This window comes from Gopherus flavomarginatus, chromosome 7 (assembly GCF_025201925.1).
Source record: "Gopherus flavomarginatus isolate rGopFla2 chromosome 7, rGopFla2.mat.asm, whole genome shotgun sequence".
Lineage (NCBI taxonomy): Eukaryota > Metazoa > Chordata > Testudines > Testudinidae > Gopherus > Gopherus flavomarginatus.
In genome coordinates, this window is record NC_066623.1 from 82081079 (window position 1) to 82104109 (window position 23031).

General features: G+C 45.6%; 1 protein-coding gene across 1 annotated transcript in view; it reads left to right on the forward strand.

Annotated features, from left to right (window-relative positions):
• The window catches only part of ABCA4 (ATP binding cassette subfamily A member 4), a 127207-nt gene that overhangs the window by 85804 nt on the left and 18372 nt on the right, over nt 1-23031 (forward strand). Inside the window, exons 24-38 of the mRNA XM_050960927.1 lie at nt 575-768; nt 1628-1718; nt 2345-2550; nt 2993-3041; nt 3626-3870; nt 4346-4470; nt 5880-5978; nt 7341-7530; nt 8075-8169; nt 10316-10348; nt 15173-15278; nt 15394-15468; nt 16740-16909; nt 17790-17967; nt 20462-20577. Coding sequence (XP_050816884.1) covers nt 575-768; nt 1628-1718; nt 2345-2550; nt 2993-3041; nt 3626-3870; nt 4346-4470; nt 5880-5978; nt 7341-7530; nt 8075-8169; nt 10316-10348; nt 15173-15278; nt 15394-15468; nt 16740-16909; nt 17790-17967; nt 20462-20577 — 1972 coding nt within the window. The remainder of the gene's footprint in view (nt 1-574; nt 769-1627; nt 1719-2344; nt 2551-2992; nt 3042-3625; nt 3871-4345; nt 4471-5879; nt 5979-7340; nt 7531-8074; nt 8170-10315; nt 10349-15172; nt 15279-15393; nt 15469-16739; nt 16910-17789; nt 17968-20461; nt 20578-23031) is intronic.

Sequence of the window (23031 nt, forward strand, 5' to 3'; positions counted from 1 at the left end):
CTTATTCACTCTGAGTAGTACTTTACTCTGTGAGTAGCTCCATTCAGTGTGAGTAAGGGCAGCAGAATCATGTCAGAAATTGTATTTATTTATATACCTTTGCCAAGCTGTTAACTCTTGGTCAGTGGTTCTTCCTACCCTGGGTTAGCCAGCCTCTAGTTCCTTGTCAGCTTCTCCTTTTACGGATGCTCAAGCTAATATGTGTTAAACTATCAAGACGTGTTCAGTTATGTAACAGATGTTCTGCAAGGTCATCCTGGGATGAAGGTGGCGGTGCTGTTATGGGTGTTGCATGCTCGTGGGTCTCACTAGGAGTTTGCCTGCTCATGTGGGAGCATCTGTTGCTTGTGCAGCTCTTTGTTTTTAATTTTCCCACTTGCCATCTTGCTTGCATCTCCACTATTTTCCATGAATATAGCCCAACCCTATAGGATCAACTCATGGTTAAATCTTTGGCTCTTATTCCTGGGAATTTCTTTCAGAAGTACTGTACCAGTCCCTGTAATCCACATACAGCCCTAATTGTACCAAAGGAACAGTACATTGCAGAGCATCTCTGTATTCCTTCTCCTAGGCAGAACCATCATCCTCTCCACGCATCACATGGATGAGGCAGACATCCTTGGAGACCGGGTGGCCATCATTTCCCAAGGAAAATTGTTCTGCTCGGGCTCTCCTGTCTTCCTAAAGAACTGCTTTGGATCTGGCTTCTATCTCACCTTGGTTCGCAAGATGAAAAACACTCAAGCAGGAGGAGAATGGGGTTCAGTAAGTTCTCTGCTCCCTTGTTGCACAAGCCGTCTTCAAATATTTATTCACTGCAACAGGTCAGAACCTGAGTAGCTGCTGTTTGTTGCTGTGGACAAAGTTGACTGTACAGTAAATGGTGTGTCCTAGGGAATAAGGCAATGAGAACATGCGTCTCCTCCTCATGAAATTAGAGGACTATCTGAGGGTTTAAATATTCACCTCTTAACAGAGCTTCTCCAGTTTTATGAATGTATATGCCTTAGAGCAGAGGGCTTTTCAAAGGCACAAATGGCAATTGGGCAGCCAGCTCTGGAGGCTGATGCCTGTCTGAAAAGCTCCCCCACCACTTACATTGAACATCTCCCTGTGAAGTCCCATTTGTCCAGGCATGAGTCCTTCTGCAATACACTAGATGTGATCACATCTCCCTACAGCGAGTAGCTCAGGAACTATAGCAGCCTGCCACTTACTCCTGGCAAAAGCAGTTCTCAGGCAACTCAAATAAGAGAGACCTGGATTGTTTTTGATCCTGTAGTCCCAGTTTGTAAACCCACTGACATCAGAGTGTCTGTATGTATGGCTATTGTTCATTCAACTTCCCCAAGTAAATGCATGTAATTTAGAATTCTGTGTGGTTGCCACATGCATGTTGATGTGATGCAATGCTTGTGTGAAATTTAATTTTTGTCTGTGTTTTATGCTAGTCCTCAGACTGCAAGTCTGAGTGTAATATGTTCAAGATGTTCCAGCTAAGACAAATTTCTTACTATCCTGAAGCTGTGTAAAGGCTGATGAAACAATCCCTGATGGTAACACTCTTACACACTAGTTTGCATCTGAAGCACTTAACATCCTCTTTCTTACTTATCTGTACTAGCACTCCCCTAGCTGTGGATCTCAGTGCTCGTGTTCCTGTTCCAGGTGTGCACCTAAAGATACAGCAGAAGGTCCCGAGCAAGAACTGGATGGTAAGAATTGGGATCATTCACCTGGTCCAGGGGCTATTCTTCTGAAACAGGGCTGCTTCTCCTAGTGTACTGCTACTTAAAGCTTAGAGAACCCTGCTTTTGAGGTTCCCTTTTTCAGCACTGTCTCAGGTACATATATTTTACTGTCACCTAGAAATCACTAAGGCTTCCTAGTGGTTTTGCTCACCTTTCTGTGACAAACCCCCTTTCTGAGACATCGTCTAAGATCTTGGGCTCAGACTGTAAAGTGGAAGCTTGGGTCTTCCTTGACTGTAGACTAATAGTTTCAGATTCCTGTGTATTACAATATGTGATTCAATCAAGAAAGGAGAAACATCTTTAAAGTGCAGCAAAAAGCATCTTTCTGTGAGCACCTGTTCAGTTTTTCTCACTCTTGGGAGCACTTTAGTAGATGCTTCTGAAGGTCAATCATGGTGTTGATGGGCCTTAAATCATTTCCTGCTACACAGTTCAAAAGTCATAGCTGACCAGGATCCAGCCCAGTCTAATAGCATATTAACAGAGATATGTGTGAGTCCTTCCCAACTTATGTCAGCACAGCCTTTGGAAGCATTCCCAGAATACTTAAATATTCATTTTCTGAACACTGTTTTGACTTCTTACAGGGGATGTGAATGAGCTTACAGAACTAATTCATCATCATGTTCCAGAAGCAAAGTTAATTGAAAGTATTGGTCAGGAACTCATCTACCTTTTGCCCAGTAAAGATTTTAGACAGCGAGCTTATGCCAGTCTCTTCAGAGAATTGGAAGAAACCCTGGCTGACCTGGGACTCAGCAGTTTTGGGATTTCTGACACTCCCCTTGAAGAGGTAATGGATGCTTTGAAATATTTCTCAGTCCTTTCAGAAATCCTTTCGGGAGAACTTAAGTTCCAAAACATGGAGCCATAATAATCCCCTCAAAACCTAGCATAAACCAGTAATGTCCATTGTAACACATACAACAGATCTTTAAAGATGGGAATTCAGATATAATTCAAACCTGGATGCCCATCAGATCTGTTTATAAATGGACCATGACTTATTAGCCTCAAATGTTCCTCTCTTTTTATCTCGGTTTCTCTGCTCCCCCACACCATTTTGCTTCCCAAGCTCTTTCCTAGTGGATCTTTGATTCTGTAGTTAGCAGCTGTAGTTTGCAAATAACGCAGAGTTATTTGCAAATGTCATTTTAGAGGATGATGGCTAGCATCTCACAAGCAGGATGACTCCAAAGGTGGTGCTAACCAAGAGATGTGCATGTCTTCGGCAGGTTTTCCTGAAGGTAACAGCAGATGCTGACCCTGGATCACAGAATGCAGGTAGATATCCATGATATTCAATGTTTGATGCGCTTTTCTTGGGCATTCTGCATTCTGATAGCCTATCAAGAACAAGAATAATAGCTTCCAGTCCCATATGTCTTTCTTGTCATTATATAGCTGGTCAGCAAATGATGCTGATTTTGGGCTTAATCCGATATCCAAGAAGTCAATACAAGTCAGATTTGCATTTCTGCTGGATCAGATCATTAATTATATACATCAAAATCCATCCTCAAACCTCTAAAGTATAAGTGGTTTTGGCATTCAGTACTCTTCTATCTGTCAGTATGTTCACCACAGACCTGATTAACTCATCCATAGTGTTGGAAAAAGGGAATGGAATAGAGGATTAAGGCTTCAGTAGCCAGCCTGCCTGGTACCAGTTGATAGAGAAGCATTGCAATGGTTGTAATGCAAAACAATGTAGTTGTCAGGAATATATAGGTTTGGGAAAATCTGCTTCCACCAGGGCTAAACCTCTAAGGAAGCTTACTCAGCAGTGATGAACAAGGTTGAAATAGCTTCTCAGCCCCTCCTCCTAGGGAGTAATGCACATGATCACTTCAATTCCCAAAACATAGGAGGTGCTCAAGAAAATGGCTCCAGTCTCAGAAAAACCTGTGTTGAGCAGAAAGAAAAGGCTGAACAATCCCCTTTGGTGACCAATGGAGCCTCTCGAATACCTGCAGGCCGAACAGGGGATGGGAAAGAAGGCAAAGGGTCCCGGCAGTATAAAGGTTCTCAGCTTGTCCATCAGCAAATCAAAGCACTGCTCATCAAACGGTTCCACCATGCTACCCGTAGCCGTAAGGACTTCCTTGCTCAGGTACTACTCATTCCTTCATCACTGTCACTGTCTTCCCTAAAGAGTCCTCAGCACTAGTGGCCACAGGGACACCTCCATCAAAAGCAAGGGCGGTGATAATGATGGGTACCAATGTCCTTGTGACGGCTGTTCCAATTAATATCCCAGCTGCTCTGCATCCCATGCTCAAGCAGACATACACACGCTATAGCCTCCCTCCTCTCTCTCTCACTCTCTTTCTCTCTCTCTCTGCAATTTGCCTGCTCCAAAATTTTTTGCTTTGATTGAGACTGTCCCTGATGTAGTCCATAAAAACCAACACTATGGCAACTCTGGTTGCTGGTAGTGCTGGGAATGAAATGGTGGTGCCTGAGAACAGAAGTAGGTCTGATCCATGTGCTACTGTTGTCCCTCCTTTGTGTACATGTATTCTGAGCTTTACAGAGATGTACACAAATGTTACTGCACATTATGATGTTTTTCCTGTTCCCTGCAGATTGTTCTCCCGGCTACTTTTGTGTTGGTAGCTCTAATACTTACAGTTATTATCCCTCCCTTTGGAGAGTATCCCAGCTTAATACTACATCCTTGGATCTATGGACACCAGATTACTTTCTTCAGGTCAGAGGAATCGTTTTTTAAAGTAGATCGTCTATCCCCTTTCCTCCTTAGCATTTAGGATGTCTGGGTTACATCTGCTGCTTCGTGGGCCTGATTCCCCTCTCACTCATCCCAGAATATTGAATTGGCATGAGTGGAGAATCCAGCCCATTGTCTTACTGCAAAAGAATGGTTCTGAAATGTTTTCATATTGTGTTTTCATATTGTGAATGGCCTATCTCCCAACCTCCATGTGCCAAATCTAGTGTTTGTATTTAAAGTGTTGCGTTCCCCTCTAGTACCTCGTCCAATTGGCGTACTAAAGCCTACAACTTCCAACAGGTTATGGAATTGTTCCTTTAGCTCCAGTGGAAGATCTGTGCTTTGGTGCTTAGGGTTGCAGCTTCAAAATCTGTTGATGACATGTGGTGGGGGTTGTTATACTTGGTTATATGTACTGTCTGGACAATGTTAAAGAGACGATGAAAGTAAACTTGCTTTGATGTGAGGGGTGCTGCTGCTGCTTGGCTGTGTCCCTCCCATTTTAGTAGCTGCTGTTTTCCATGTCCTGGGCATAAGCTTTTTCATTTGTCAGTACTCAAACTCTTTTCATTACCTGCCGAACCTCTAGGTCACTTTGCAGTTTGCCTGTGACTTCCTGTGCATTTACTATCCTTTGTGCTGTCCAGAAATATGATCACAATTGAATTTACACCAAAGAAACATCTGGCAAAGATATAAAGCATGCATCGTGCGGGGTGCAGAGAAACACTTTTGTTTTTAATTTATCAGGTTTCTGGAAACAGTAAGAGTCCTGGACTGGACTGTAACCATCAGGAAGCATCAGCACTTGAAGGCTGCAATGATTGTGACGCATTTGTACAAAGTAGTTTAACTGATCCCACAGTGGTGTGTGGAGCACAGTTTGAAAATCACTGGTAGATAGAACCTGGCACCGACAGTACACTAGTGTTATTAGACACTTTGTTGCCATGGTTAGAATTCTTTCTTTGGCCTCACCCTATTAAAAAGAGGGGATGTGATACTTGTCCTATGATTTCTCTGTGTTTGCTGAGTTCAAGTATGACAGTTTATGCTAAGTGGGTCTGAGATGAAGATCAGCATTCACTTGTGAGTGTGATGATTCCAAGCTTACAAAGGGGAGTGTGTATTGGCATTAAGTTAAAATGGGTGCTCTGATCTCAGGAGAAAATGGCCATTGTTTTGTCCCTTAAGCCCTCTAGGAATCTTTCTAAGGTTTGGTGTACTTTATCCTATTAAAGAGACTAGATTATAGGCACCTGAGGGGACTCTGCCTAGATGAAGCTATCCGTGTTTACCTGTGTGATGCTGTCACCAGCTGGTTTTGTGTATTCTACTTCTGTAGTCTGACAGGTTTTTATACAGTAAATCTTGTGCAATCTCCTTAGCAATGAGCGGCCTGGCAGTGAGCAGATGATTTCCCTCACTGATGCCTTCTTGAATAAGCCAGGATTTGGAAATCGCTGCATGAAGGAAGAGCCTCTTCGGTAAGTCATTGTATATTCTCTCTTGAAGTAGAAATCATCTCTTGTAAGATATAACCAGTGGGATGCGGATACCACACTGAGAGTAATGTGGGCTAGCTTTTCACTGAAACATGCAGGCACTGATGTTTGGAGATGACAACAAATAGTGAGAAAATAATGCAGGCAGGCTAAGTTATATATTTATAGATAGAAGACAGCAAAGGCAATTCCATGTAGAACCTCAGTCATATGCATGAAGAATTGAACATGAAAATTTCTATTTGTAGGGCAATAAAATAAAGCCAGAATTTCCAGATCTCCCTTAATTCCTATTTACCATTGCCTGCCCCTCTCCAATTTTCCATGGCCTAGAGCCTTTTCCCTCAGGCTCTACTTCACAATAGCATGTTATCCCCAGGGCTACAGCAATTACTTAAGTGGAAAAGTAACTATTAGGGAAGTAAAGTAACTGGTAATTTTTAACTGTTTGCTCTGATAAAAATGTCAGTCACACTCTGTGCCTTGGCTCTTAAATTCTTCTCCCTCTCCCACTCTTTCTGTTCTTCCCCCTATCCCCCTGCATGTGTGTCCCTGTTGCCTACCCCCTTCACTGTCCTGTCTCCTGCTGCCCCACTGCCTGATTCCTTTCTCTGGATGTTCCCAGCCCATTGGTGGCTCCTGTTTCATCTCCTTTCCTCTATATAGTGTAGCAAGACTTAAAAATTAGGTCAATATAGCAGCTGTGTTTAAGAGGATCTGAAAAATCCACACCCCTGTATGCTGTAGCTGTGCTGACCTATCCTCTGGTGGAGACGCAGCTTGGCTGACAGAAGAATGCTTCTGTTGACCTAACTACCATCACTTGGGGAGTTGGTGTTCCTCCCCCTTCCGCTGCTGTAGGCTGCCTAGCTACGGGGCCATGGTTAAGCCACTGTGGTCCCTGTAATGTAGGTATGGCCTAAGTGAGAACAAGATGAAGCTCTAAGCATTGAGGATGGATGGGAAGGTACAGTGTGATGCGAGAGCAAGGGAGGAAGGATGGTCTCAGAGTAGAGGGCTAGGAGAAAAGGGTTAAAATCTTGGCTCTGCCACAGACTTAATATGTGCTAATGGGCAAATCACTTAACTTCACTTTTCCTCATTTCCCTGTCTGCAAAATGGGGACAATAACCTCACAGGTGTGGTGTTTGAGTGATGGGTGTTTATCAAGCACTCTGAGGTTCTCTGGTTGGGAGACACTCTTCTCATTGGTAACGACACACTGCGGGGGAGGAATGCAAAAGGAGCAAACATCTCAACTACAGCAGCATTTTTGTGTGTGTTTATGAGCTCTGGTGAGCTATGTGATGGCACTGTTAAGAGATACTGTGTTCCTCTGTACAGGGACTACCCATGCAGTAATATGTCAACTGCCTGGAGCATACCACCTATTCCTCCTAACGTAACCAACCTGTTTCTGACCCACAAATGGAGCCCTGACGACCCTTCTCCCTCCTGCAAGTGTGGCACTCGCAAGCAGCTCACTATGCTCCCGGAATGCCCCACAGGAGCTGGAGGCCTTCCTCCCCCACAGGTACCTTGCAATGGCCACATACCCCTCTAAAGCAGCCCCAGTCAGTGGGGAGTTGGGATTATGTGATAAATAAACTACACTGCCTGTATTTGTAGGGAAGAAAGTGTTTATCAAGCAAAATATCTGTGTGTGAGAGAATCATTTAATAAACAAAACTGCTGTGTATGGAAGAGATGGGAAATACATTTTCCCCTGGTCTGAGCGTGGATTCTGGATGACTGGATAGAGTTAGCAAGCAGTTAAAGTTTCAGAGTGAATCCAGGATGGCTTGTGTCAAGCCTTGTAGACTTTTGTGGAACTTTCACATGATTTCCACTCAAACCCCAGTGAAGCACAGACTTGACTCAAACCCAAGTGGAACTTTTTGGTTTCAAAGGTGTTGGGAATCCACACAAATCAAAGCTGGATAAAAGTTATTTTTCAGGTGAGATCCTGTGAACTGAAACCAACTGTGTGGTTTTTACAGACAAACACCCATTTGATGGGTTTAAGGACTGTAGCTGGTTGGTTTGCTGTAACTGGTTGGATTTTCTTTGCCTCTCAGAGAGTGCAGCGCAGCACAGAAATTCTTCAAGATCTCACCCACAGAAACATTTCGGATTTCCTGGTGAAAACTTATCCCAGTCTGATCAGAGAAAGGTAGGGGTCACTCTCGCTGAGAGGTTTCTATTTGCTTGTCACATTCCACATAGAATACACATTTGTGATATCCTCAGTAGCAGTAATATGACATAGCACTTTATTTGCTCACAGTGAACAGACATTAACCCTCACCAGTCCTGGGAGGTAGGTAAGGATTTCTATCCTTCCTGGGTGGGATTAAACTGTACCAATATAAGCACTTGTATACCAATATAACTGCATCCACCCTAAGCAGCTTGTATTGCTTTAACTATACCTGTATGGCCAGAGAAGTACAACTTTTGTGTGTGGACAAGCCCCTAGAGCCAGATCTGGCCTTAGACTTCAAGGGTACATATACACTGTGGTGTAAGCCTTTCAAACTCAAGCTCAACTCTACCCCCGCCCCTTTCCCCTACACACACATCGTGCTAACCCAGATCCCAGGATACCATGGGGGTGGAGGGTCCAAGCTTCAGTCAAGCTGGGATCCACGGTTCAAGTCCTATAGCTTTGCAGTGTGGACTCAGCCCCACTGGACTTGTGCTCTTGACATCCACTGACTTTTTTTGTCCTCCGGACTGTCAAGTTTTCCCACACTGCACCACGAACAAAGGGGCAGAGTGGTCACATTTTGGGAGGGCACTAGGAAGACATGATATGGGTGGTTGGACTCGGACCCACATAATGTAGTGTAGACACTGGAGACCCAGGATTCAATGGTTCCTAACCTTGGGTTATGAATGAATGTAGATGTTTAAGCCCTAGGTTAACAAACCCAGGGTCTGCTAACGTGAGTTCTACTAACCCTACATTGCAGTGTAGACATAACCCAAGAGTACCTGACTCCAAGGATATGTCTACACTGCAATAAAAAACCTGCGGTATTGAGTGTCAGAGCCTGGGTCAGCTGAGTTGGGCTCATGGGGCTCAATCTGTGGCACTATAAAACTGCAGTGTAGATATTTGGGCTCGGGGTGAATAGCTACACTGCAATTTTTAGCCTCACAGCCTGAGCCCCATGAGCCCAACTCAGCTGACCCAGGCTCTGACACTCAGTGCCGCAGGTTTTTTATTGCAGTGTATAGTGCCACAGACTGAGCCCCATGAGCTTGAATCTGCTGACACAGGCCAGCTGCAATCGTGCTGCAAGTCTCTTATATACCTCAAGATCTGAGTTCAGTCTGTGTTACCTTTCCAATACTTGCTGCACTGCTTGAAATGTTCTTGAGATTAACTATCCTAAAGTGTTGTTTTCACACTAGCACCTCCCCTCCTTAGGCGACACCATGAACTCTTGTGATGTGTTGGTATAAACAATTTTGATGTTGATTCAAGATAGAGCTAGAACAGCACCACTGTGTGTGACCTTACAAATCTTTTGCTTACCTCTGCTTAATTTGGAGATGCTCTGTCTCAATTCCATCAGAGGCCTGATCTACACTAGGGTGGGTATCGATGTAAGATACACAACTTCAGCTATGGTGTAGCTGAAGTCGAAGTATCTTATTCCGACTTACCTCCCATCCTCACGGCACGGGATCGATGTCCGCAGCTCCCCGTTGACTCCGCTACCGCTGCTCACTCCGGTGGAGGTCCGGAGTCGACAGGGAGCGTGTTCAGGGATCGATATATTGCATCTAGATGAGACACGATATATTGATCCCCGATAAATCAATCGCTACCCGCCGATACGGTGGGTAGTCTGGATGTACCCTCAATGTCATCAATACTCAGTATGCCTGTAGAGGCCTCAGTTCAGCAGAGTGCTTAAGTCCATGCTTAGCATTCATCTGAGCCAGAGCAAGCCATTTAGGGTACGTGTATGCAACATTTTGGAACAAGCCTCCCAGCACTTGTCAACAGACTGGGGCTAATGGAGCTCATGCTAAGCGCTCTAAAAATAGCTGAATAGACAGAGCTTTGAAGATGCAACACGAGCTGGACCTCAGGCTCTGAAGCCTGACTCCCTCCCTAGGCTTCAGAGCCTGAGATCCAGCCCCAGCCGCAGCTTCAAGAGCTGTTTTTTAGAGCACTAGTGCAAGCCCTGCTAGCCTGAGTCAGTCAGCCAGGTTGAGAGGCTACTCTTGCTCCCTCCAAAATGCTGTGTAGACATACCCTTAGTTTGATCTGAAACGCTTCATAATCTCCTTTTCTGTTGCAGTTTGAAGAGTAAATACTGGGTCAATGAGCAAAGGTAGGAAACTGTTTTATCAACTACAGTGGTAAATAAACAAAGCAGTGACTTTCTGTTTAACTTTGGAACCCAGAAATGTTTCCCTGAATGGGAGAAGTGAATTGTGACAGATAGCATTGGGTAGACAAAGGGGTGGCTACAGAAACTAGTATGCTGCATGAGATACGGATGGAGGTCATTGGGGAATTGACAGCAGCAGCATTGTATTCAACTGGAGCTGTCCTCAGCAGCTGTGAAGGTCCGAGTCACACAATGAAACCAGCACTAGCTTCATTTTCTCCCAGGTCAGCTGCAATCTCATGTCTCTGACTCAAGAGTGTTCCCATGCCATTTCCTTGCTCTGACTTTTTCTCATCCTATCCACCTATTGTTTCTCTCATTAACGCCTCATGAATGCTTGAGATGCTCCCTTGCTCTAAATATTAATGAGATGTTAAGAAAACAATAGGTAATCAGGTGCGTCAAGTATCCATGCAGTTGGGTTATGATGTTTAAGAAAGAGGAGGAGCCAGAATAGTCAAGATTGTAAATTGTTTTGATCCGTAGATTTCACAAGGTCCAAATCACTATCCTTTTTTAACTGTGTTTGTTAGAATAATCCCATCACTTTAAAATCAATATGGTTTTATCTACACTGGTAAGTGTCTGCACAGTAAAGCATCTTTCCACGCTGTAACTGCCAAGGTGTATGCACTGCTAAGCCACAAAGAACTAAAGAGGACTTTCTGCGTGATGTTATGATGTGCTATGCAGCCAAAAAAACAAGAACTGAAGGAGTTGCAAGACAGCAAGAAGAGGGACCAAAAGGAGAATGCAGCAGGCCAGACTGAAGTCATGGAGCAGCTCTTAAACTTTATGGAGGGCTGTAGACAGGCCGCACTCAACCCTGCGGCACCTCCTGCTGGTTATCCTGGGAATTAGCGCAATCCAGCCCAGAGCGCCCTCTGCAGGCCGGTGATCCACCTTCTAGCTACTGGCCCCCGTGTCCCTCCCACAACCCTGGTGCCCCTTTAACTGGGTCTCCCCCTCCCAGGGGAACCCTCCACCCCACTATCCCCACTTTGCCTCAGTATTGGCTACTGCCCAGTCTCCATCTAGCCCCTGTTCACTGGGGCAGACTACAGTATAAGCCACTCATCATCAGCAAAGGGGTTTGGATATGCTGCCTTTGCCTACCCCTGGGCTGACCTCTGCAACTCCCAGTACCTCTTGGCCTAATGCTAGGCAGCAGCCTGGGGCTTTCCAGGCAGGAGCTCTCCAGCTCCTCTGCCTTTTCCCAGCCCTGCTCCACTCTAGGTACCTCATGTCTAGCTCCCTGCAGCCAGGCCCTTCTTCTTCTACAGCCAGAAGGAGACTACCTGCTCCTGGCTTCCCTGGCCTTTTTATACAGGCCAGATGTGGCCTGATTAGGGTGTGGCCCAGCTGCGACCTCTTCTCCAATCAGCCCAGCTTTTAAAGCTGCAGCTTTCAAGCCCTGCCAGGCTGCTTTTTAAACCCCTCAAGGCAGGAGTGAGTAACCAACCCACTACACACCTCCCCCCTTAAAACCTGCACCCCTGGGGATAGGGGGGCTTCTTGGCCTGGACCAGCCGCCCGTGTGCCTCCAGTGCCACTTGCTTCTTTTCACAGTCCTCCAACCGCTTCCACAAGCGGACCTCCTCATCGACGACAGCCGCATACTCCTTAGCGAGGTCCACCGCACTCGCTTCGGACTAATGGAAGGCCTGCTCCACAGCCTCCAGCCGTGCACGCAGGCCAGACTCCCTTGGGCCCTCTTCCCTGAGGGCCTGGGTCCCTTTGGTGGTCTGTCCCACAACCACCTGTGCCCATTTTTTTTCTTGGACATGTCCCCCCAGGGCCCCAGCCTCTTGGTGGGCACTCCTGTCTGGGTCTCTCTCTCCATGACTGGCGGGGTGATGGTCTGGGTCCCAGCCTCCTGCGGGGTCCCCATGATCTCCACCTCAGCCAGTGTCACCTTCTCTGGATCCAGCGTGGCCCCTTCCGGACCTCCAGGCACCTCCATTGGCCGACCCTCAACTCTCTTGAGGGGGCAGTGCCTCGTAATATGGCCCGGCTTCTGGCAGCCCCAGCAGGCTTCCTGCCTCCTCGCTGCCTTGGGCCTTCTCCGTCCCTTCATGGGCCTAGCCCTCCTTGGGCTGCCCTGCATCGTTTTCCCTGGGCCTGGACAGTCCCTCCAGAAGTGGCCTGTCTGCCCACAGGTCCAACACGCCCGCAGCTGCCTGGGTTCCCTCACCTGGCGGACTGCCTGAGGGACCTGCCGCTGCCTCTTCTCTGGGTGAGGCACCTTGCTCCCAACCCAGTAGGGACAGTCCGTCTTTATATGTCCTTGCCTTAAATAGGCATAACATGTCCGGCACTCAGCCGCGGGCCTCCTGGTCCTGGCTCTCCGCCTCTCCCATCTCAGGGCAGGAACGTAACCAACCCGCTACAAGGGCCAAGTGGACATGCTCCAGCTGCTACTAGCACTGCAAACCAAGCAGCTCCACGCCTGCCCTCTCCTGCAGCCGCTGTCGCAAAACTCTTTCCCATGGACCTCCTAGACACCGCCAACATGTTGTTATCAGTCTCCTGGCTCCAGTTTCTACCTGCTGCATTCCACTCCTGCCCCATCACAGTCCAGCCTTGGGCAGTCCGAGTACCCACTGCACTCAATGCCCATCCCACTGCAGTTTAGCCATGCTGAAGTACAGTATCCACTGCACTGTACTCCAAAGAACAAGGTTGCATATGATACACAAACACATACACAAATCTTTAACTGTCCCGGGACCCCACCTCCTCCTGGGACTCTCCCTTTCCCTCATCCCCCACAGGGCTGATGTGTTTTATTGTTTCTCTCTCTCCTCCAGTTGTTGTTTTTTAATAAAAGAATTGTTTTGGTTTGAAAGCAATCTTATTCCATTAGTTGAAAGCAAACAGAGCCCTGCAAAGCAACAGGAAATTTTCTTAACCCTTCGTAGTGCATCGTCTGCACCAATCACAATCACCTGCTAGCATTACAAACACTGCACTCCTGAGCATAGCAACAAATATTAGTGGCTTTCAGGTTCAAATTGCTGCCTCAAGGCATCCCTGATCCTTATGGCCCTGTGCTGTGCCCCTCTAATAGCCCTGGTCTTTGGCTGTTCAAATTCAGCCTCCAGACACTGATCCTCAGTGGCCCAGCCCTGAGTGAAGCTTTCACCCTTCCCCTCACAAATACTATGGAATGTACAGCACGCGGTTATAAGCATAGGAATATTGTCATCGGCAAGGTCCAGCCTCCCATATAGGCAGCTCCAGCAGGCCTTTAAACAGCCAAAAGCACAATCAACTGTCATTCTGTACTTGCTCAGCCTGTTGTTGAACCACTCCTTGCTGCTGTCAAGGCTCCCTATGTATGGTTTCATAAGCCGTGGCATTAAGGGGTAGGCAGGGTCTCCCAGGATCACAATGGACATTTCGACTTCCTCTACAGTGATGTTCTGGTCCAGGAAGAAAGTCCCTGCTTTTAGCTTCCTGAACAGGCCAGTGTTCCGAAAGATGCATGCGTCATGCACCTTTCCAGACCAGCCTGTGTTAATGTCTGTGAAACACCCACGGTGATCCACAAGCGCCTGGAGAACCATTGAGAAATATCTCTTGCAATTAATGTATTGGGTGGCTAGGTGTTCTGGTGCCAGAACTGGAATATGCATGCCATCTATCACCCCTCCACAGTTAGGGAAGCCCATTTATGCAAAACCATCCACAATGTCATGCACGTTGCCCAGAGTCACGGTCTTTGGGAGCAGGAGGTGATTAATGGCCATGTACACTTCCATCAACACAAGTCCAACAGTTGACTTTCCCACTCTGAACTGGTTAGTGACCTATCAATAGCAGTCTGGAGTAGCCAGCTTTCATTGTGCAATTGCCATGCGCTTCTTCAATGACAGGGCAGCTCTCATTCTTGTGTCCTTGTGCTGCAGGGCTAGGGTGAACTCATCACACAGTCCAATGAATGTGGCTTTCCTCATCTGAAAGTTCTGCAACCACTGCTAGTCATCCCAGACATGCATCCTGGATGATGTGATCCCACCAGTCAGTGCTTGTTTCCCAAGCCCAAAAGCGGCTTCCACTGTGGTCAGCACCTCTGTGAATGCTACAAGCAATCTCGTGTCATAGCTACTATGTGTGGCTAGATCAATGTCACACTCCTCTTGCCTTTGTAGTTTAAGGAATAACTGCACTACCACTCATGATGTGTTGGTGAGAGTGAGCAGCATACTGGTCAACAGTTCGAGATCCATTCCTGCAGCCCAAAAGAGGCAGGGTGAGCAATACACAAAATGATGAAAGATGGCTCCAAATGCAGACGGAAGCACAGGGATAGCTGGCATGCGAAGCAATGCATCATGAGACACTGGGACAGGACCCAGGATGCCCCAGAACCCCCTCTGCCTTTCCACAACTCTTAGTGGCAGAAGAGGAAGAGATGCTCTGTGGGATAGCTGCCAAGAGTGCGCCTCTCCGAATACCAATGCAAGTGCCGCAAGTGTGAACATGCTATTGCATAGGCAGCTGACAGTGTGAACACACAACAACAGTTTCTCTTCAGCTCTCTCTGAGCGGCACTGTAACTGCCAGCAATTTAACTCTGTCAGTGTAGACATACTTGCAAAACCTCTAAGAGCTACATGGTTTGTTAGCGAATGGAGACTGTTTTACACATAAATTATGTATCTAAAGCAAACATTTACTAAGGCAGCTTTTAGTATTTCTGTTGATTAGAGATATGGATATATAATATAAGTGATTGATACGAGTATGCTCTTCTGCCAGGTATGGAGGAATTTCCATTGGAGGAAAACTCCCAATTCTTCATGTCACTGGAGATCAAATTGTTGATTTTTTGAGAGATCTTGGCCAAATGATGAATATAACAGGGGTAAGCAGGAATGTTTTGTCTGTTTATTAAAATACAGCAAGCAAATGTTGCAAATATGTAGCACCAAAATCCCATTCTGCTGGCTGATTTTATACTTTGTTTTCTTGACTTTTAGGGTCAAGCCTCGATGTCTGTTGCTAAAGAAATGTCTAATTTCCTTAAATACATGGAAACTGAAGACAACATTAAGGTATGTGGGGAGGATAGTTTGGAAACACACTGCTGATTTGGAGCCAGATTCCAATCTGTAGAACATTGTTGTCCATAGCTAAAAAGAGAGTTTAAATGTTATGTCTGTTATGTATGCAGTGTTGTAGCTGTGTTGGTCCTAGGATATTAGAGAGATAAGGTGGGTGAGGTAATATTTTTTTATTGGACCAACTTCTGTTGCTAAGAGAGACATGCTTTCAAGCTTATACAGAATTCTTCTTTAGGTCTGGGAAATGTATTTATTCAGAATGTCACAGCTAACTACAAAGTGGAGCAGGTTGTTTAGCATAAGTAGTTAATACATATTTCCAGGGACCACTTCTCCTTGAATGGTGCCTTGAAATACATGCTAACTATTTAAGCAAAATAACCTAATCCCCCTTGTATTAAGCTGTGACACTCTGAGGCTATGAATATTCCACCCCCCTGAGAGACATATAAGTGCCAGCATAAGCATTAGTGTGCACAATGCTAGTGTGTATAGCACTATGTAGCAGGAGAACTGCTCCTGCCAACATAGCTTCTGCCACTCATGGAGGTGGTTTTTTATGCTGACAGGAAAGCTCTCTTCCGTCGGCATAGAGCATCTTCACTGCGCTGCGCTGCTGCAGCACTGTAAGTGTAGACATGCCCTGAGTCAGGGGTGCTGGAATTAGGTGTGTGGCAGCACCCTCTGGTTTTAAATGGTTTCCATCATATACAGGGTTCAACACCCCCACTATAAAAATTGTTCCAATGCCATTGCTCTGAGTAAGTTTCCCAGATCTGAAAAAGAGCTCCGTGTAAGCTCAAAAGCTTGTGTGTCTCACCAACAGAAGTTGGTCCAATAAAAGATATTACCTCACCCACCTTGACTGTGTAATGTCTGTTTCTTATAAGTAATTATACTGGACACACTGATGCATTCAAAGTGATGTTTAATGTAATAATTTTCTATTTTGTTTTGTTATCCTGTTGCCATTCTATACACATTTGACGAGTATCTTTCAGGTGTTAAAAAGCTGACTTTGTAAAATCCATTACCCCGTTGTTGGAAAGCTTTTTAAAAACCACTATTTTGGAATGATCTCACTAAAATACAATGTGTGGGCTCCCCCTGCTGGGTCACTTCAGGTATCTAACAACCCTTCAGAGCTGTTCCTGCTGACATTTCCCATGGGAAAGTAAACAAAAGGCAGCCATGTGGCCTCCTGCTGCTCTGTGTTAGTAGTGCAGGCTGCTTAATACACTTCTGCTTTCTGGCTCTTATAGGTGTGGTTTAACAATAAAGGCTGGCATGCCATGGTAAGCTTTCTCAATGTAGCCAACAATGCAGTCCTGAGAGCCAATCTGCGGCAAGGCCAAGCTCCTGAGGAATATGGGATCACTGCTATAAATCATCCTCTGAACCTCACCAAGGAGCAGCTCTCAGAAGTCATTGTGTAAGCTGCACTTGTTTCCCTGGATTCTTTCACACATTTATTTCTCTTCCTCTCCGTTCAGCCTATTCCCACCCCTTGCTTCCTCCCTGAGAGCTCAAACACCACATTGAAGCTTGAGTGGTATAGTTTAATTCAGGGCTTATGTTTTTATGTGCCATTTGCATGGGGTCCCTTTTCTTCAATTTTATCATAGTCAGAAGTTAGGTATAAAATCTCTTCTGCATTCTTTGCCTGTGAGACTAGCTCATTACTGTTCCTTGCAGAGAGGCTCTTTCATCCCACCTACAGGCTATCTCCATTGATAACATAACTATGGGTGCAGGCATGCCTGTGCCATGCATTAGAAAAGCCAGAGTAAAGGCATCATCATTTGGCTCTTAGGTGCCCACAGTTACTTGGTGCTGTACAAGACACACAGTCAAACATGGTCTCTGGCTCAAGGAGCTCTCACACCATGGCATTTTCACAGCTGTGCATGTTCCTCTTATTGGGTCTTTTATTAACCCACATTGCTGAATGTCTTTGTCTGGCTGCACCTGAGTGACTGTACTGTCTGTAGCAGTCCCTGCCTTGAGGGGAGCGAGAGTCATGTGAGTGTTCAGGGAACAGACTGATCTGTGTGTGTGTACTTGTTAGTTACAACCCTGAACTTAACGCCACAGAATATACTAACAGATTCCCAATGTCTGAATAATACTTGACTTATAAAATACCCTTGTTATGGCTGGATGTTAAAATTGCCTGTAGTTTTCAAGGATTTCCTGATGGTGTTAGCTAGTATGGGTTGTACCTGCTTGTGCTGGCTCAGAGCTCTCTAGCAGCATTGTGAATTACTTTCACTCTTGCTCATATGGTCTCTCCCTCCTCTGCTTTGTTGCAGGCTGACCACTTCGGTGGATGCTGTTGTCGCCATCTGTGTGATTTTTGCCATGTCCTTCATCCCGGCCAGTTTTGTTTTGTATCTGATCCAAGAACGGGTGACAAAGGCCAAGCACCTCCAATTTGTCAGTGGTGTTAGCCCTGCTGTTTACTGGCTAACCAATTTCATCTGGGACATAGTGAGTGACTGCTAGTTGGAGCTCTTTGTCTGGAGCTATTCTTGCATTTGGTTTAGCTTGGAACCTGTAGACCTGTTTAGTGAGCTAGATCCCAAGCACAGCAAACTATTCATTTTTTGAAACATTACCTGGGTAGCTTGTACTAAGCACCTTATTGGTTTCTAATTCATTTCAAATGACTAAATCAAGTCTGATGCACGGTTCGTTGTTCAACTGATGAAGTCAGAAGTGACGTAACTTCATGAATTTCCAGTGCATACAACTGTATCTTGCTGTACATACCATTATATTGTATTGTTGCAATATAGAATAATGCAGTCACCTGGGCTAGTTTACCAGCTGTGCTGAGCGCCTGGCTTTCACTTCCCAGGCCAGGAGGGAACAACTTCTCTGACCCACTTAGGCTATGTCTACACTGCTGCAGTAGTACCATAGGGTAGATGCTTCCAACATTGATGGAAGCATATTTTCCATTGATGTAGTTAATCCACCTCTCCAAGAGGTGGTAGCTAGGTCACTGAAAGGTTTTTTTCATCAGTCTAGCTGCGTCTATACCAGGGGTTAGGGGCAACTTAACTACAGCAGTCAGGGTGAGAAATTTTTTACAACCCCGAACAACACAGCTAGGTGAATCCAATTTATAAGTGTGAATCAGGCTTAAGGAGGGATAGTTCAGTGGTTTGAGTATTGGCCTGCTAAACCCAGGGTTGAGAGTTCAATCCTTAAGGGGGCCATTTGAGGCAAAAATCTGTCTGGGGATTGGTCCTGCTCTAAGCAAGGGGTTGGACTAGATAACCTCCTGAGTTCCCTTCCAACCCTGATATTCTATGATAGTGAACTCCAGAAGAAGCCTTGTTCCAGCCCTTCTCATTTAAAAAGAAGAGAGTACATTAGGGTTGGGTCCACAGGGTGTGTAAAACATGAGCAATTGAAGGGATCCTCAGGGGGTTCAGGTAGGACCTCACAGGAAGGGTGTAGAGGGCAGTAATTTAGTGTATGAGGAGAAGAAAATAGTCTGGATTTTGTACACCATATTGAAACAAGTATCAGAGGGGTAGCTGTGTTAGTCTGGATCTGTAAAAGCAGCAAAGAGTCCTGTGGCACCTTATAGACTAACAGACGTATTGGAGCATGAGCTTTCATGGGTGAATACCCACTTTGTCAGATGCATGTAGTGGAAATTTATATAATTTATATCATATATATACCTGCCCCTGGAAATTTCCACTACATGCATCCGACAAAGTGGGTATTCACCCACGAAAGTTCATACTGAAACAGACCATCGTGCTAGCCTTCCATCAACTTTTAAAATCATTGCAAGTAGAGTTGTTTGTCGTAGCACTTGGAAGAATGTTCTAGACATACTAGCTAGTGCTTATGCTATAAAATGCCTTTCCCTGTGCCTAATGAACCTTTGAGCATTCTGGTCCTATAGCATTACTAAAGTAATAAACATAAATACTGGGCAGGGGGATGGCTGAGCTTGCAGTCACTTTATCTCTTATCTGTATATAGCAGCAGTTCAGCTTAGTGGAGTGAGGCCAGCAAGAACTATTCTTTTAATCTAATTGATCTGTGTTTCTATTGCCGCAATACCTTACATATATGCATCTGTTACATACGTTAGTTTGCAGTCCTCATCCTGCCAGCCCAGGCTGGAAATATAAATCTATGAAGTGCAGTTAAATTTCTGTTGTTCCCCAAATGGCATGAAATCACCATTACCCTGGACAAATTTAGTGTCCTAGGAACCTGCTATGTAGGAAGAGAGGGAAACCAAGCAAGGGATTGTTAGGGAATCCTGAGGAATTCTTGTACTTGCAATGGGTTACATTGTGTCCCTATCCAAACACAGACATGAGGGCGCATGAGTGGGAGTGAGGGGGCCTCAGGCCTGGTCTACCCTCCAGAGGAGGCCCGCTGCCCTGGGGGTTACAGCCGGAACCCCGCCGCCTGGCTGTCAGAGGCAGCAACAGAAAATGTAAACAACACAGTGTCTACACAGACACTGCGTTGACTTAACTACATCGACCTGTGGGACTTCGGCTGTCAGCTCCCCACAATACCCCACTTCAGTTGGTATAGACGCTCCTGGTGATGACATGCACTGCTGATGGAAGGAGCATAGAGTGGACACAGAGACCTATTTAATTACTGCAGTGGCTGTAGGTCGACTTAACTTAAGTCAACTTAATTTTGTAGTGTAAACATGCACACAGAAAGAGCTGTTGCAAATTACTTCTCTTCTCCACACACCAGTACCATGGACAACTGGGGAGAAGGAATTGTGCCTCTCTGAGGCATGGTGCCTCCATGAAGATCACTTACAAACTGCCCCTTCTAACGGGCTGCCTGCCAGCTAAAAGCATGATCTAACCTATTATTTCCAATGCCCCGCAATTTAAAACCGTTTTGGAGCAGACCAGTAGGTCTGGGAATGTTTGCAGTTCTACAGGGCTTATACATCACACTTCTTCTTTTGCTGTGACAGGTGAATTACACAGTGAGTGCTGGTATGGTTGTGGGTATATTCATTGGATTTGAAAAAAAAGCGTACACATCTCCAAGCAATCTCCCTGTACTTATTGCATTGCTACTTCTGTATGGGTAAGTCTTCCATGCAATTTATTCATATAGAGTCCATTAAGCAGACAGTAACCTTTATTTTCATGAAGCAACAGAGAGTCCTGTGGCATCTTATAGACTAACAGAAGTATTGGAGCATAAGCTCTCGTGGGTGAATACCCACTTCGTCAGATGCATGTGGTGGAAATTTCCAGAGGCGGGTATAAATATGCAGGCAAGAATCAGTCTAGAGATAGTGAGGTTAGTTCAGTCAGGAAGGATGAAGCCCTCTTCTAGCAATTGAGGTGTGAACACCAAGGGAGGAGAAACTGCTTTTGTAGTTGGTTAACCATTCACAGTCTTTGTTTAATCCTGAGCTGATAGTGTCAAATTTGAAAATGAATAGAAGTTCATCAATTTCTCTTTGGAGTCTGGTCCTGGAGTTTTTTTGCTGCAGGATAGCTACCTTTAAATCTGCTGTTGTGTGTCCAGGGAGGTTGAAGTGTTCTCCTACAGGTTTCTGTATATTGCCATTCCTAATATCTGACTTGTGTCCACTTATCCTTTTACGTAGGGACTGTCCAGTTTGGCCGATGTACATAGCAGGGGGGCATTGCTGGCACATGATGGCGTATATTACATTGGTGGATGTGCAAGTGAATGAACCCGTGATATTGTGGCTGATCTGGTTAGGTCCTGTGATGGTGTCGCTGGTGTAAATATGTGGGCAGAGTTGGCATCGAGGTTTGTTGCATGGATTGGTTCCTGAGTTAGAGTGACTATGGTGCGGTGTGTGGTTGCTGGTGAGAATATGCTTAAGGTTGGTGGGTTGTCTGTGGGCAAGGACTGGCCTGTGAAAGCGAGAGATCATTGTCCAGGATGGGTTGTAGATCACTGATGATGCATTGATGAGGTTTTAGCTGAGGACTGTAGGTGATGGCCAGTGGAGTTCTGTTGTTTTCTTTCTTGGGCTTGTCTTGCAGCAGGAAGCTTCTGGGTACACATCTGGCTCTGTTGATTTGTTTTCTTATTCCCTCTTGTGGGTATCGTAGTTTTGAGAATGTTTGGTGAAGATCTTGTAGGTGTTGGTCTCTATCTGAGGGGCTGGAGCAAATGTGGTTATACCTCAGCGCTTGGCTGTAGACAATGGATCATGTGGTGTGTCCGGGATGGAAGCTGGAGGCATGAAGGTAGGCATAGTGGTCAGTGAATTTTCGGTATAGGGTGGTGGTAACGTGACCATCACTTATTTGTACTGTGGTGTCTAGGAAGTGGACCTCCCATATAGATTGGTCCAGGCTGAGGTTGATGGTGGGGTGGAAGCTGTTGAAATCATGGTGGAATTCTTCCAGAGTCTCCTTCCCATGGGTCCAGATGATGAAGATGTCATCAATGTAGTGTAGGTAGAGAAGGGGGGTGAGTGGACGAAAGCTGAGGAAATGTTCCAGGTCAGCCATAAAAATGTTGGCATATTTGTTGCCATGTGAGTGCCTGTAGTGGTGCCACTGGTCTGGAGGTATATATTGTCACCAAATTTGAAATAATTGTGCGTGAGGATAAAGTCACAGAGCTCAGCAACCAGTTGTGCTGTGGCATCATCGGGGATACTGTTCCTGACAGCTTGTATTCCATCTGTGTGTGGGATGTTTGTGTAGAGAGCCTTGACATCCATTGGTGGCTAGGATGGTGTTTTCTGGAAGATCACCAATGCATTGTAGTTTTCTCAGGAAATCAGTGGTGTCACGGAGATAGCTGGGAGTGCTGGTGGTGTAGGGTCTAAATAGAGAGTCCATATATCCAGACAGTCCTTCAGTGAGAGTGCCAATTCCAGAGATGATGGGGCGTCCAGGGTTTCCAGGTTTGTGGATCTTGGGTAGTATATAGAATAACCCCAGTCGGGGCGCTAAGAGTATGTTGATTTGTTCCTGTGTTAGTGTAGGGAGTGTCCTGAGTAGATGGTGCAGTTTCTTAGTATATTCCTTGGTGGGATCTGAGGAAAGTGGCCTGTAGAATTTGGTATTGGAGAGTTGTCTGCCAGCCTCCTTTTGGTAGTCAGATCTGTTCATGATGACAACCACACCTCCTTTATCAACTTTTTGATTATAATGTCAGGGTTGTTTCTGAGGCTGTGGATGGCATTGCGTTCTGCACGACTTGGGTTATGAGGCAAGCGATCTTGTTTTTCCACAATTTCTGCCTGTGCACATCGGCAGAAGCACTCTATGTATAGGTCCAAACTGTCATTTTGACCCTAAAGAGGAGTCCATGTGGAGGAGTTCTTCTTATGCTGTTGGTGGGTATAGCTTAGTGGGTAGAGTACTGAACTGGTACTCAAGAAATCCAGGTATAATAGTTGCTCTGTTCACTAGGGTGAACTTGGTGAACATTTCATCTCTCTGTGCCTTGGTTTATCTATCTGTAAAATGCACAAGTATACTGACCCTCCTTTGTAAAGTGCTTTGAGATCTATGGATGAAAAGTCCTGTATAAGAGCTA